The following is a 15,645-nucleotide window of genomic DNA, read 5'->3' on the forward strand; positions in this document are numbered from 1 at the left end:
ATTTCTGTAAGTGCCAGAGACACACAGCTTTGCAAACTATATTATCCACCCTACATATGTTTTGCTAATTCCTTAAATGTGGTTTCAGGAATGTTGCATCCATGCGTAATCACTTTTAACACCACAGAAAGATATACTTTGTAGTGTGCACAGAGGAGGTCAACATGAATATTTTTTCAGGTGAATAAAAAGATTTTGTCAGCCTGACCCAAAGCCTTCCAGAATCAGTAGGAAAACTCTAGAATTCAGTAAGTTTTCAATCAGCTCAAAACAACAAAAAAATCAGAACACAAATATAAGGAGGGCTTATGTTAAAAAGAAAAAAATGTATATATATATTTACCTTTCTTCAGCTGCTGGTGACATTCCTCTAGTTTCTGATGAGTCAACTTGAAGTGATCAAGAAAACCATTCAAGCTCTCCTGAATGAAGTTTGGAGGCATGGGCTGAGAGGTGAGTGCTTTGCAGGTGTCTTTCAGCTGCTCTAATCGTGGAGTCAGGCTTACAAGATGAGTTAACTCCCGCTGTGAAAGATTAAAACCAAAACCAAATCTCACACTTGCCTTGTTAACACAAAGATTTTAGTAAGCTACCGCAGCACAGTTCCTCCACATTACTAGGGCAACAACATTAAAGTACTCCTGTGACACAGGTACCAAAATCTTCCAGTCAAACCTGGCGCCCTGGATGCCTCAAATTTTGAGTTACCTTATTACTGACTAGGCTAACCTCCTCTGGGGTATTCTGTGCTCCTAACAGCTTCCAATCACAATTAACAAGTTTTGCCAGACTTACCTGACATAAGTCTTCCAGGACTGCCGAGGGCTGGCATGTTGAAGAAGCGTCATTTTTAAGCCAGCCATCCTTCTCAATTACAGTCTTCTCAAGCTCACTCATTTCCTTAAAATACGCATTTATATCTTCCTGGTACTTTATCTTTCTGGCCACTTCTTCCAGATGTTGAACCACATCTTTCCACCCTGACAATATTTTCTCCAATACACTTTTTATATCCACTGTAGAAAGTCCCTCTAAAGAGATTATATAAATTATTGTTAGATTAACTGCAACATATTTTGATTAACAGGCATTTAACCTTTCCTCTCTTCAGATACAGGTGCACATTTGCATTAACATGCAAAATGCTTTGATTCCAAGTCCACTATCTATAAAACTGTACTTATTACTAACAGTAATTATTAACAGCTTTATTTCCACAGTAATACTAATATGAAGAGTGAGATATTCCACTTCCATTCTTTCCCTTTGATAATGTTTGAATTTATAATGATGAGCTGACTCTCAACTATCATGACTCTCTTCACCGTCGTGATTTGTGTCTAAATGTTGATATATAGATTTAAGTAAAATAAGCTTCATTTAAGTAGGCTTCCAGCGAATGTATTTTTTTAAATTATTCTAGACTCCACAAAGAAAAAGGGAAGCAGCAAGTTGGAAGGCAGCAATAAATTCAGTGAAAAGGGAGATGGAAACCCTGTTGGCCTGGGAGAGAGAGGGAGCAATGGCTAACAATGCCACATTGCATGCTGACATGATTAATAACTAGGTAACGTGAATAGCTACAAAAGCAACACGACAAAACACAAGGTTATTTCCCACTCACAGTGGCTATGTGAAGCACTTGCTACACCTGCTTTTTGACAAACCAATGCATTACTTGAGGATGCAGCAGCACAAGATAACAGACTTCCCAATCATTCCTTATTCTTTTATTTCCTCAAGTGCCAGAAGGAACTGACGATTTTGCTATATATGAAGAAATTTCAGTGCAATGTGCATTTAACACTACATTCTTGCCATTGCAAGTTTCTGATGCAGATTCTCTTTCAAGGTACCACCTTCTTTTATAAGGCACATTTGGGTCATTTGAACTTAACAGTTTTGTCATTTAGATCAGAGTATAAGGAGGAGATTTACATGGAGGGGTCCGTTTGCTGCACCACTTTAGCATAAGTGGAGCCCAGTGCTCTGGTCTAGGGCAGCCAGCCAGCTCCTACAAGGGCACTTGAAGGTTCTGCTCCATGGATCCTCCCTGTGCTTCACACACTGGCCATGCACTTGGCCCATCTACAATACAGAAGCACAGCAGCTGCAACCAGCCACATAAGAGGAGCATGCACACAACGATCGGTCACTGCCACTACGGCACAGCCTGTACACGCCCCAAGACAGAAATGGATGTATACACATGCATACCAGTGCTGTGCATTATTCCACACAGGTGTAGCTGGGCCCAGTTTTGGAGAGTAGGGCTGTCATTCTGAGCTGAACAAAACGTACTAGCAGACCCTAACAAAGCCAGGGGCTGTAGACTGGTTATTTTCAATAGATCCCAAACTTTAAGATGGCAAACAATTAGGAAGCAATTTCTGTATCTTAGTTTTTGCTGATACAAACCAGTTTTTGAACTATGCATTTCTCATTATGATCAACAGATACTGGTTTCATAGCCATGACCTATCACAGCTGCAGAGGTTTATAAGAGAGGGAGAACACTGCCAGTTGGAACACTACCAGTCATAGCAGCTTCACCAGAAGCCAAGTGCATAGCAGATCTAAAAGACTGTCTCTGGATGATATGAACAACTTTTTTATGGAGAAAGCCACATTTCACTGATGGAGTTTTGTCATATTATGAAACAAGATTTTGGCAAGGCTTAAAGATTCAGCTTTCACTGATGTTAATTATAAGTTTCCAGGGATAAGTGTTTTAATTGACAATCAATCATTTTCTCAAGCATGTAGGCTTCTCTCTTGCCTTCGAGCCATAAATTGTGACTGTATCATCAAAACATACTGACAGTTTTTACAGAAATAGAGAAAACTATGAATAGAGATATATACGCATTTATCAAGCCAAAATTTGGTTTCAAAATTTCCACTTCATTAAGGCAGTTATATTTTAAAATTTTATAATTAAAATCTCCACACAATTTAGAATTCAACCAACTCCTTTCCCCAAAAGCATTACTGCCATTTTGAGAAATTATTTCTATTTCAATAAAAATAACCCTTAAAAGGTTGCAAATGCACACACACACATTAAGCAAAGAATATTAATATTGCTTTTCTATAAGCTTTAATAGAAACAAAACACATATCCATAACTAGTAACAGTAACAACGACCAGTGTCTCTGAAGGAAAGAAAATGGAGCGAGAGGGAAGGAATATATTGCAATGCTTAACTGGAGAGAACGTATTTAATATATTGCGATGCTTAACTGGAGATAACGTATTTCAGTATTACTTCCCAGCAACTCATCTGCTTAAATCACAAAACAGGAAAACCTTTAAGTTGCTTACCCCTTCCCATTTGATCCAAAAGAATATGTCCACTTCGTTTCAGTTCATCTAACTTTTGGCTTTTTTCCACCCTTTCTTTTTCGATCACCTACAAAGTGAACCCCAAAAGAATACAGTTTCAAAGAGGGCAGTTTTTCTTGACCTCGCCCCTCCCCCCCGTAACTTGTATTTTCCTGCTGCTACCCAAAACACGTTCCATTCTTCTTGGATACAGCACCTCCTAAGATGCATGTCAGCACTGTTTGTTTGGAAAACAAATGCAAACGGAGTTAGCTCTCACAAGTACCAGGAAAGCAAAAGACTAGTACAACAGCACCAGGAATAAAATGTTAAAAGGGTTGACGATCCTGCTATGTGAAATCAGATATTGGGAAACCAGCTAAAACAAGTCACTTGTGACCGGAAATTGTAATTATTTAATGTGAATCAGTGGAGAAAAGACCTTGTTTAAATAGTCCCTTTGCCTCTACAGTCTCTGCTGAGATTTCCAGTAGAAGGGGACAACCACCTGTTCCCTAGAAGTCCAGCTAGCAAGAACTACAGCATACTGGTAATGCACTCTCATAAGCTCTAGTGCTTCACACTCCTTCATAAAGAAATGGTGAGGAAAATCCTATGTGACTAACAAGATTTTTAGAGGAACAAGTTGCTCCCTCAAGTTATACATATTGGTGAACGTTCCTTTGTGAGCCAAGAGGTAGAATACATCCACAGAAGAAAGATGAATTCCTTGGCCACAAGGCCACAACTTCAATATCCTCTGAGATTACAACAAAGTTTCTCCAAATTAAAATATTTTCGAAACTAATGTCCAAGGTCATTACTGTGGTTTAGACTTGCTACAGTAAATTCAGAAGAAGCAGCATGCATTTATTTGCACAGTTGGGAAGAACAAACACTGTCCTACCCACTTAGAGCCCAATCATTTAAAAACAGTGCTGTTCATGGGAACCGGGTGTTCGTCTTGGAGCCTATTTTATAAAGGGCTACAAACTTTCATAAAGATCTGTAAATAAACTATTGGGAGGGTTGTTTTTGGTTTTTTTTTTCCCAATAATACTGCCATTCCAAACATTCCTACTGGCACCATTTTGCACTACAGCACTGAGAAGGAGTCTCCTTATAGATATTTTTATGTATTGTCTTTGATTTCAAAAGCAGGTTCAGGTCCTGCTAAAGCTCCAGAAAGCCTTCATTAACAAAGCATGCTCAAGGACCAAAAAAGGCAAGAATACGTTCCTGAAAAAGAAGGAATAGAAGATAAAGTGGTTACTTCATGGCTCCCACGGGATCCTGTAAAACTATGTATTCGGTCTTTCAAGTCAGTGATACCATACATGAGTTGTAACTATCAGGTTTTCTCCAAAATTAATAGAGCAAACATGTCCAAACATTATAACAACAGACCACTTTGAACCCTGGGTGGTACAGTGTGTGCCAAGCGTCACAGCATGATTCAAGGGGTCTCTGAGCAGCCCACTGGCCCATCTCTGCCAAAATTATAAAAGTGGCGTCAATCAAGTCCATCTCCAACTGTGAAACATGAAGCCAATATATGCTGCTTAGTGGAAAAGATACTAATCTTGAAGACAGACATTTATCAGAACTCCAAAGGAGACATCAGTAATACGTGGTTTTTAAAATTTCCTGTGGATTGTGCAACCCAACACCAGCAAAAGTTTGTGTCCAACTGGTCAGAGATTTCCATGTATGTCCAATTCTGAAACTATTTAACTAAAGGACTTAATCCCCACAAAGCATGTGGATCAGCCCACACCTCCAGCTGACAGCCAGCTTAGAGACAAAATATACTATTCACCGGAACACTATCTCCTCATTTTACCTTCAACTTTTCTTTCATGTTTGAAGTCTCTCTCGTCTTCTTGTAGTCTTTGATGTCTGTGGCCTGAATGGCAGATTTTGATTTTGAAATCCAGTTCAAGAGCTCAGCACTTTCAGCCTCAAACCTGGTTTAAAAGGTCAGACAATTTTTTTTTTTTTTTTGGTCATTTTTCCCTATTCAGTCACTCTGTCTTAAAAATCATAAGTCTTAAAGTTCAGCACATTACTCAGTTTCTCATATTACCACTCACAGGTGGTAGGACAGATACAGACTTTCAAAAACCTGCCATAGTAAAAATTATGTCCATGGTATTAGCCTTTGGAAACAAATTGAGAATGCATGGTGCAATTTATTTCTTAAGTTTTTTTTATACATATCTTCATGCAAACTATTACTGTTTCTTTTAATATGTCACAAAAGATATCTCTCCATGCTGAGTATTTTGAAACTAATAAAACTAAACCTCAGGAACAAGACAAGTAAGAATTACAGTTCTAGATTTCATAAAAGATTACATAGATTTCGTATTTAGTCTGAAGAAAAGCTAGCAGTTTAAGCACTCATGGCAGTGACAGCAGACAAACCTTTTTGAACACTTAGCTGACTAAAGATTAGCTTATAGCTTAGTATTTTTGCTACACTTGGACATGTCTATACTAACATAACTTTCTTATGCCTAAAACCTCTAAGCTACAACCCACCGCCACCAAAAAAACAAAACCAAAACTGAACAAAAAAACCAACTCCCAAATTAACCAATACTGCACAGAACTTGAGAGAAGGATAGATATACTATACAGATCACAAGTCAGGCCATATTAAATTATACTACTTAACACAGTGTAAATCCTAACACAGAATAACAGCCTACCAACAAACGGAGAAGTCACTGTTAGTCACTCAAAGTTTTCATGGGAAAACCTGCAAAATTCTAGTTACTGGCCATTTGTTGGTTTCAACATAAGTAACTGGGATCAGGCAAAAGCATCAGAAAAGTTTAACCTATTTTAACTGACTCTGTCCTTAATACAGTTCAAACTCTAGGAAAAAAAGATAACAGATCAAATCACTTTTGCTTTCAAAGTCTAATATAGTTTCTACAACTCATGAGATACACAGAGAGAAAGGACAGATGGGCAGCTGACTGCATTACTGCCCTGGGACGCCCACATGCACACACCACCCCCACCAGGGCTCGGAGGATCTGACCAAGATCCTCGAGAGGGTTTGGGCAGGTTCCTCACCCTTTCAAACCTCCATTCCTCCTCCAGAAAATTTAAGAGAACAACTCTTCTTCACTGTGCAAACACACATCACCTAGCACAGCGACTCCCTGCTCTTGACACAGCCCTCCATCCTCTCCCTAAACGATCTGTCAAAGGTTTAAACTAGTGACACCTCAAAGAAATTAGTATTTTCTCAGACAAGCACAAAAAGCAAAATGATGAGTATACAGAATTTACTTTCTTAATTTATCTTGAAACAATTCCTTTAGTTTTAGGTATGCTATTAATAAAGGCACGGCAACACAGCTTATTAAATATTGTTTAGCCTAGAGAAGAGAAAGCTCCGGGGAGACCTTACAGCAGCCTTCCAGTACTTAAAGGGGGCCTACAGGAGAGCTGGAGAGGGACTCTTTATCAGGGAGTATAGTGATAGGATGAGGGGTAATGGTTTTAAGCTGAAAGAAGGTAGATTTAGCTTAGATATTAGGAAGAAATTCTTTACTGGGAGGGTGGCAAGACAGTGGAACAGGTTGCCCAGAGAAGCTGTGGCTGCCCCATCCCTGGCAGTGTTCAAGGCCAGGCTGGATGAAGCTTTGAGCAACCTGATCTACTGGAAGGTGTCCCTGTCCATGGCAGGGTATTGGTACTAGATGATCTTCCAACCCAAACCATTCTATGATTCTATACATGCAAATCAGTCATCCACTACAGATATACCTGTGAAAGGAGATAACACTGTAATATTGTTCCTATTACTAAATACCAGGGAGATGGAATAGGTTTCTGAGCCTTTTTTGTACAGTTTCTCCCATTTCTCCCATATATTTTATGGAGGTTAGAAATAAATAATAAATAAATCAAAATACTTGGCACTTTCACAACACTTTTTAACCAAAGATAAGACGACATTTTTCCCAAAGAAAGTAAACATAATTAATTCTGTCTTTCAGTAAAAGACCTGCTTTTTTGAGAAACAAAACACCCTCGTTTCCCTTTGAAATTAATGGAAGCTGCAGGCTTTCTGTTGCTCTGAAAACAAGGCTATACATAACATTTCCTTCCCACTCCCCAAACCCAACCTCACAACTGCAACTTAAGTATTCTTCACTTGTGTAAAAGAAGAATGAAACACCGAGACCAAGAGACATGAGTCTATGTAGTATCTAGCGAGCAAGGGAAAACAGCAATGACATATACTTACTTTTTCTTTGCTTCACTGTCTCCTGGGATTTGCCTTTTCTTTGGAGGCGGCGGTGGGGGCAACTCCTGTCTGGATTGTTTAACCACTACCTGTTCCTTCAATGGCATTGTTTCTGCAGCAGTCTTCTGTGAAACCTGCGACATCCCTACACTTCCTACAGCTTGAGTTACCTATACAAAATAATTTAGCAAAAGGATTAAATAACATTTCTAACACAAACTGAATTGCTTTTGCTTAGTTCCTTTTATTCATCAGTCATAAAAGCCCATTCATTCAGTCCTACAAATGACCACATCTAGCCATCATGAAGCACCTTTAGCATAGATGCACTCCAGAGAAAAACTTCATTATTCTCATTTTACAGATCTGAACCATGCATCAAAATTGTCAGTTCAACTAGAATTTCATGCCAGTCCAAGTGAACTAAAATCAACAAAATAAGCATTATACCTATTTTATTTTATAATTGCTTGGTTCATAGAAAGAACCACAGTCCTTTGGGTTTATTAACATACAATTCTATATTTTATACTCATACACCATAAAACCAAGCCTACATCTCAGAAAGAGCTGAGATCACAGCTGTGATCACAAATCAGAGTGGATTTGACCTAAAAACTCACTTAAGTCAACAGAAACCTTCCACACTCTTTAACAGGTTATAAAGTAAGTCCCATGGGAATCAACCTGTAAGTTCCAAGTATGTGCTTGATATTTATGATAATTAGGGGGAGTGAAAGGATGAGGACAGGATTGGCAGTCTCCAGTGCTTTGACTCAAACACAAGAACAAATTAAAGCCACATGGCTGAAATGGACCCCTACTCAGACTGCACAACTCATTCACTATACACTAAATGGATCATGAATCAGAGCCACAGCCTTCATCATAACAACATTTTAATATCATAAAAAAGGGACATATGAGTCACAAAACTGTCAAACAAAATTCTCACAGAAGCCAATGGGAGTTCTGCCTAAATAAAAACATTACCAAGCACTCAAAATACTAAAATAAACATTTAACAATCCAGCTTGGCTATCATCATTACATAGCAAACAAACAACTACTCTATTTTCAACAGATGAGAAATCATACTCACAGACCATAAATGCTTGTATGACTCCCATTTATTTATCTATTCTGGGTTTTGTCTTTGTTTTCTTTTAGTATCAGATTTAATCCAGTCCCAGCACTCTTATAGTGTTTAAAGGCATTTTAATTGATTGATAATACATAGCAAGCCTGCTTTACTCACCAGAAAAATGAAGCTTAATCTGTGTGAGAAAGGAGTAATAGTACTAGTTATGTTGACAACTTGGGGTTTTGAAGACCAAAAAAATGGAGGCAGTTTTGTCAGCAGATAATGTCAGGCCTATGTGAAAGAGCACTCACCTACCTCTCTAGCCAGATGCCAAGAACATGCCTGGGCAATTTTGCTGACAGTATCAATGAGGTTTGCACACATACAGACATCTGAACAGCTAAAAAGTAATAAAGCCTTGTTAAGTACCTGGTTTGAGTAATCCTCTAGCTTCTGAACCAAACTGTCCCACCTCTGAGTTAGTTCTTCTTGATCCTGATCAATTTTACTGGATGCTCTGCTGTTCCCAAGGATTTGGGCCACATCCTGACCTAGCTCATTCAGCTGGTCTAGTGTTTGCCGTTTCATACCCATGTCCTCTTTCAAAATCTGAAGTTAAAAGAAAACATTAAAAGACAACATCAAGTATTCTGCCACCCCTTAGCTTTTAATTCCGGGGGGGAAATGTACTACCTGAGCCAGATGCATCATAGGTTTCAAAACAGTTCTGTTGTGTAACAAAGCACTAACAGACACTCTTAAAAAGAGCACTTCCCTGAAACAGCTCCTAGAGCAGTCAGCAGTATCTCTTGAGTAAAAGTTACAAATGATTATTTCGGGTACAAGCTGCACCAATATATTAAAAAAAAAAAAAAAAAAAAAAAAAAAAAAAAAAAAAAAGAAAAAGAAAAACCCAACAAAAGAAAAACCACACCAAAACCAAAAACACAAACCACAAACCCACACTTTGGAAAACACAGCTGACTGGTGGCCTGCAATAAACTCCAAACCCTGTCAAAAACCCAGGATAGCTGTTTCAAAGTTTGGCACACGAACCTGGAACGGCCATGAAGCAAGTGGTATGCATTATTTTAAATTCTAGTGAAAGAATTTGGCAAGGAGAGAATATTGTCCTGCCTTCCAAAGCATTGCGCATTCACAGCTCCTACCAGGTAGTTTGGTAAACTGGTAATTTGCCATTCATTTAATCTATGAGACTTGACAGGATAGAGCAGGATAGTGATACTCACTGCTAGTTTTCGAACATTCACACTCAGATCTGTTTGATCTTTGAAGTTGCTTGTCTGGACCTTACTCAAAGCCTCTTCTTTCTCAGTTAACCAAGCTTTCAATAAGCACTGCAGATCATAAGAAAAACAGCACAAGAAAATACCAAGTTTGTCAAACAGCCATCGACAATTCCTTAAGATCTTTTCATTCAAAGCACAGTTCTGCAGTCTTTATATGCAGGAATTTCAGTTGGCATTAACAAAAATAGTACATAAAGGGACAAAAAATATCAGATCAGAGAACTAAGTAATACTTTCTAACAAAACAATTTCAGCAAAACCATTTACCAATATATCAGAGCGCACCCCCCCGAAGTTATTTATAGTAACCAGATATCCACCGTAAAGCTGACACAGGATTTATAACTTATATTAGAATTAAATATATCAAAACAGTATGTACGCTTTCTTTCATTCTCCACCCTTCTTCCTCTGTGATTCAAAACCAGCCATTACAAACATTTTCTCTCAGAAGCTACACCACTGAAAATTCAGAGCTCTTTTAGTCCAGGCAGTCAGTCAGTCACTCATATTAATTAGCCACCTCCCTATTTACTGTACCTACTTCCAATTGCAAAATAACTTCAGGAAATACTGTCTCATTAACTGCGAAAGCTGGAGTCGTCTGCTCTGGATAGTACTAACTCAGGGATCTTGAACTTTTTCTACTTTTTTCTAGGAAACCTGACCTGCGTCTCACTTGTCTTCAGTCACACAGCACTCCTATGGAAACTCCAGCAATAACTGGCATTAAGTATCAGGAAGGATTTTATACATTTTATATTATGTTGCAACATATTACTGCTGCTACACAGCCATCTCCATAGACTAGAATACCCAGCTCTCTATCAAGCTCAGTTGCATAGCCGCTGGCACACTGCTACTCCTCTGTCTTTGGAAAAAAAAAAAAAGAAAAAAAAAGATACAGCAAGGCAGACCTTTTTGTTCTTTGAACAACACACTTTACAGCAGCCACTAGGCTCCTCAGTCTAGCTGTATATTTTTGGCATTGTCCCAGAACTGACTACAGCAACTTTTGGGCCAAAGGGTTAAGGCAGTTTACATTGCCAATGTAAACCAATATGCAAAATGTACAGACAGCAAATACGATGGTGGTGGAAATGCTGTAAGGCTGTGAGAAACAAAATTATAACACCACAAACTCTCTGGAAAAATCACGCTGGCATCCCAGCCAACATATTTTATGCATAAGGGGAGCTTAAAAACCTTTCAATGTATTCAATTAATTTCTGCTAAATCAGCAGTCAAAGATAACTCTCCCTAGAAAACTGAAACATAATTATCACAGTGTTAAGAAATATCTGGCACTGATTGAGGAATTTGTTTCCTGAGTGGTAAAGAATTGTGTTGACTTGGCAACGTGGTTTCCAAAAATTTTCTAGGCAGCCACAAAAAGGCTGATGCATCACTGTTGCTCATCTCTCCATCTGGTTGGGCAAAATGGAAAACGATAGTACCTAAATGTTTTGGCTACTTTTGTGTTAACACAGTGTTTGTATTAAAGTTTTTCATTAGTTTCAAATCGTAATTTTTGTAGGTCACTTGATTCTTGAGGACAGAGAACTGTAATTCAAACACGTTAGTAATAAATGCATTGTTCAGAGTTGAACAACGAATGCAAACATAGGCTGATCTAAATCACCTAAAATAAACTTTTTTTTTCTCATTACTTGCTATCTGACATTCTACATTAAATAAAAATCGATTAATTTTTTCACTTTTACAGAGCAACATACATTACATACAAATTTAAAAAAGCTGAACGCAAAGCAACTCCAACAGAAGATGACACTCTTAACAGTATTGTAATAGTCAATGAGTGGTCGCTTTTCCCCAGACAAATATAAGAGTGGAAGAGGACAGACAGTACTTGAAGTCCGTACCTTGACATACAGAGCGAGGATTTTTGAGGAATCCTTATTTCTCAACTAAGAGGCTTATCTTGCCCAAGAGTTGCCAGAAAATGTTAGCACACAATTTTCTGTACGTACATACACATATGCCAATGCAGTATTTTAAAGAAATATATATACATAAATACTTAGCATTGGATAAACCAGAATCTGAACCTTAGGTCCATATTAACCACAAGGTCACATGAGCTGCAAATTCAGCTTATCAATATACTGCAAATAGATATGGGAGAGGTCAGGGAGAAACATATATGCAACCCCAAAAAATGCAGACAAAACATCCCTGTCAAAGAAACCAAGCTGTAACTGATAGCAACAGCTATATCAGCACTGTTCTACTTCTTTCAGATGTCTAAACAATCTGTGTGTACTGCAGAGTTCAAACAATAGCTTACAGAGATAAATACCATCATTTAAGAAAACAAAACAATTTAAGTAAAACCTTCAAAGGAAAAGCCATCAAATATTTTAAGCTGAGACCCAAAACAAGCTCTAGCACTAGGCATGCAAACCTAAGACATGTAGTTGTGTTACCATATTTTTTATGCCATCAGTTAATTTGTGTTTGAGCAATGTATTTAACATATACTTAAAATGCATGATATCAAAGCAAGAAAAAGCTCACAGTGCCATCTTCTTCACAATTCAACTGTTTGCCTAAACTCAGCAAAATGAGACAAGCTGCCTGCTTTGCTATATTGACCAAATGGTTTATGTTACTGATTTTGAAAACAGTATCTATTGATTAGTTGATTGCACAATTGTGTACATGTATCCATGTTGGAAGCACATATACCTTAATTAGGAAAATTTCTGTAATTACCAAACCACCAAATACTTAGTGATTCATTGTCATTTTACTACCATGGATATTCCCACTTCTTGGCCATTTTGCAAGCTACCTTGGAAATTATTTTATAAGGAGTTATAAATTTTCTTACTTAAACTTCAGAAAATACCTCTCTTGCGCTGCACAGCTACTCTACTCCTCAAGAAACGCTAGGAACTGAAACAATAACAAACTCTAGTTTTTCAAGGTTTTTTTCTGAGAGCTGTTAAACCCTACTAAGGGGTTTGGGGTTTTTTTGTTTGGTTGTCTTTTCTCCTCCACAAATCAACCAGTCACTCTGGGTAACTGAAGAGCTACTAACCTGCTCTTCCAGCAGCTCCTGCCATAAAAGCTGTATTTCTTGCAACTTGACCCGTCGTTCCTCAGTCCACCGACAAACTGCTGTCCACCGCTCGCCAAGCCTCTACAAAAGCAGGAAATGCTCATGAACATTCATGAGCCTCACAAGGAAACTCAAAAATCAGATATTCAAAAGCATAATTTCTACTTCACAGTAACCTCTTTCTACATTACAGCTACCTCCTTGCCCGTAATCATCATTGTTGTATTGCACAAAGCTGGAGGTTAAAACTTTCAAGAGCATTCACCTATGGCCTTATCTCTGCTCTTGCTGAAGTCAGTGAGCTATTTGATTGACTTCAAAAGGAGTGAACAAATTAGCATGAACTCTGTTTCAATAAACTGTTTCACACTCCCTATACTTCAGGTTACAGTCTAACTTCTGACAAAAAACAGGAAAATACTTCACACGATATACCCTAGATAAATTGTGCTCATGTCTTTAAATATTTTTCCCATCAGATTTTAGGTTCCTAATGAAAATTACTTATGTGAGATAAGAGTTGCACAGTACATCTTCCCATTTTAACGAAACTGCTGAAAGGATACACTACAAAAGCGCCTAAGTCACTGGGCGTGCGAGCAGCTTGACTCATCAGGAATTGAGCTGGAAAGTCATCAAAGCACTTTTGCAGGTTTTACCCTGAGCAAATTTAATAATTGTTTACGTTAATATTACTTCTAAAAAAAAAAATTACTTTAAATTACTTTCTAGGATACTTTGTCTTTAAACACAAAAATACTGATTAAAAATTATGTGCAAAGGTTTTAAGTGCCTGCTACTACAGTTAAAAAAAGAGGGCTCTAACATTTTACCTGCAATTGTTCCTCCAAAATAGCTGTTGCACTTTCCCCACTGCTTTCATCAACAATGACAACCATGTGTGTTAGGGAGTTTACCTTCACCTGTTCTGTCTCTAGGTCATTCTGCAGGCTCTAGAAGAACAAATCAAAAGTTACCAACTTTGAATACATCTACTAATCTGCTATTTTGGCACCACTGGGAATCACTGCACAGTTTAAATAAATGTAAGCAAAAGACTTCTAGAAATGAACCCAAAACTATTCTGTTAAAATGTTGGAAAACACGAAGGAGTGCTTCAAGCTGTACGCACTATACTTGACTAGGAGAATCATATAACAACTGCATTGACTTTCTATATGTCTACTGTTATAGGTAAGAGAGCTTAAGTGTTCCTATAAAAAGCTATTATTGTTAACAAGCAAGTATCACAGGGCATGTCAAACAGGGAAAAATCACTAAGAACATTCGTCTTTTAATAGTTGACAATATAATTCTCATAAGCATCAACAGTGCTATAATTGATCATGATGTTCAAAGACAATAGTCAAAAACTGCAGAAAGCATACAGTTCCAATTAGTTTGAAATAATCTGTAGATTTAAGTATTCATACAACTTCTAGAAGAACAGATTCCATGGTTAAGGCCTACCTCCAAAATCTCTGCAAGATCAAATGCCTTTACAGTACCGTAAATAACACTTTTCATCCCAGAATATCCTAAGCTACTCCATGAACAACATGCCTCAAACTCCCCAGACTTTGAAGACAGAGGAAAGAATGTAAATGTGGGACAGGAAATTACACAGACTAAAAATACTCTGCAGTTCTTGCCCTGTGAGGTATGTCCCATGCTGGGGAGAAGGTCAAACCTCAGCACTGAGTATGAAAACCAAAGCTACAACCATGACAAGTATCAAAAGGCCATCCTTCTCCTTCAAAAAAAACAACCCCAAACATTGCAGGCTAGAAAGGCTGGACTCCCATCCAGAAACTTAATTGAGAGACAAACCACTTCCAAAACATGCACATCAGAGAGCAGTGTCTATGGACCCCCTTAGGATGCGATCCCTGTAAAAGCAGGGACTGGAATCAGTGACTTGGGAGGCCCTTCCTGATAGTTTTACCTCCCACATTATTTTAATCTGCAACTCTCAAGCATGCTTTAGCAATGCCTCCCAGTCATTAAAAGCAAGTTTGTCCACAGTACATTTCATACTGTCCCTCACACCAACAATTCTCCTGGAGAGGCCTCATTTCCTGCACGAAGTGAGGGTAACAATTTCCCCTACAGGTTTCTCTTCCCGCATGAAGCAAAGATAACAGTTTCTGCTATAGTCATCAGTGCTCAACTGTTCAGTTAAGAAAGCACTTCCAGAAACTTCCAATTCCTTTCTACCCCATCATCATCCTTTTCCAAACATCAAAGGCAGCCCCTCAGCATACAGCCATATATGACTTCTGACACAATCAAGTTTCTCAGCTAAGGAACCCACCAACGTACACATCTTCCAAATACTTCTTCCATATGTATTACATAACAGACAAAAAGGTTTACTTTATGTTCTTCCAGCTGTTTTTGAAGGGACTCCAAATCTTCCGCTAAGAGCTGAGATTCCATCTTCTGAATGCGTTCTTCTGTGACAGTCAGCCAGTCGGACAGCTGCTGCAACTGCTGCTTCTGGAGCTCCATCAGCATGTCATGCAGGCTGCAGGGGGAAGCACAGGCAGCGTTATTTCAGAAACAGTTGTC

The 15,645-nt window shown here is 38.3% G+C and overlaps 1 protein-coding gene across 1 annotated transcript in view; it reads right to left on the reverse strand.

The window, feature by feature from the left end:
- The window catches only part of UTRN (utrophin), a 394,273-nt gene that overhangs the window by 288,660 nt on the left and 89,968 nt on the right, over positions 1-15,645 (reverse strand). Inside the window, exons 12-21 of the mRNA XM_075499063.1 lie at positions 15,451-15,601; positions 13,908-14,027; positions 13,054-13,155; positions 9,930-10,037; positions 9,109-9,288; positions 7,596-7,765; positions 5,169-5,292; positions 3,326-3,413; positions 796-1,031; positions 344-524 (exon numbers count right to left, since the gene is read on the reverse strand). Of these exons, the coding sequence (XP_075355178.1) occupies positions 344-524; positions 796-1,031; positions 3,326-3,413; positions 5,169-5,292; positions 7,596-7,765; positions 9,109-9,288; positions 9,930-10,037; positions 13,054-13,155; positions 13,908-14,027; positions 15,451-15,601 (1,460 nt within the window). The remainder of the gene's footprint in view (positions 1-343; positions 525-795; positions 1,032-3,325; positions 3,414-5,168; positions 5,293-7,595; positions 7,766-9,108; positions 9,289-9,929; positions 10,038-13,053; positions 13,156-13,907; positions 14,028-15,450; positions 15,602-15,645) is intronic.

This window comes from Mycteria americana, chromosome 3 (genome assembly GCF_035582795.1).
Source record: "Mycteria americana isolate JAX WOST 10 ecotype Jacksonville Zoo and Gardens chromosome 3, USCA_MyAme_1.0, whole genome shotgun sequence".
Classification (NCBI taxonomy): domain Eukaryota; kingdom Metazoa; phylum Chordata; class Aves; order Ciconiiformes; family Ciconiidae; genus Mycteria; species Mycteria americana.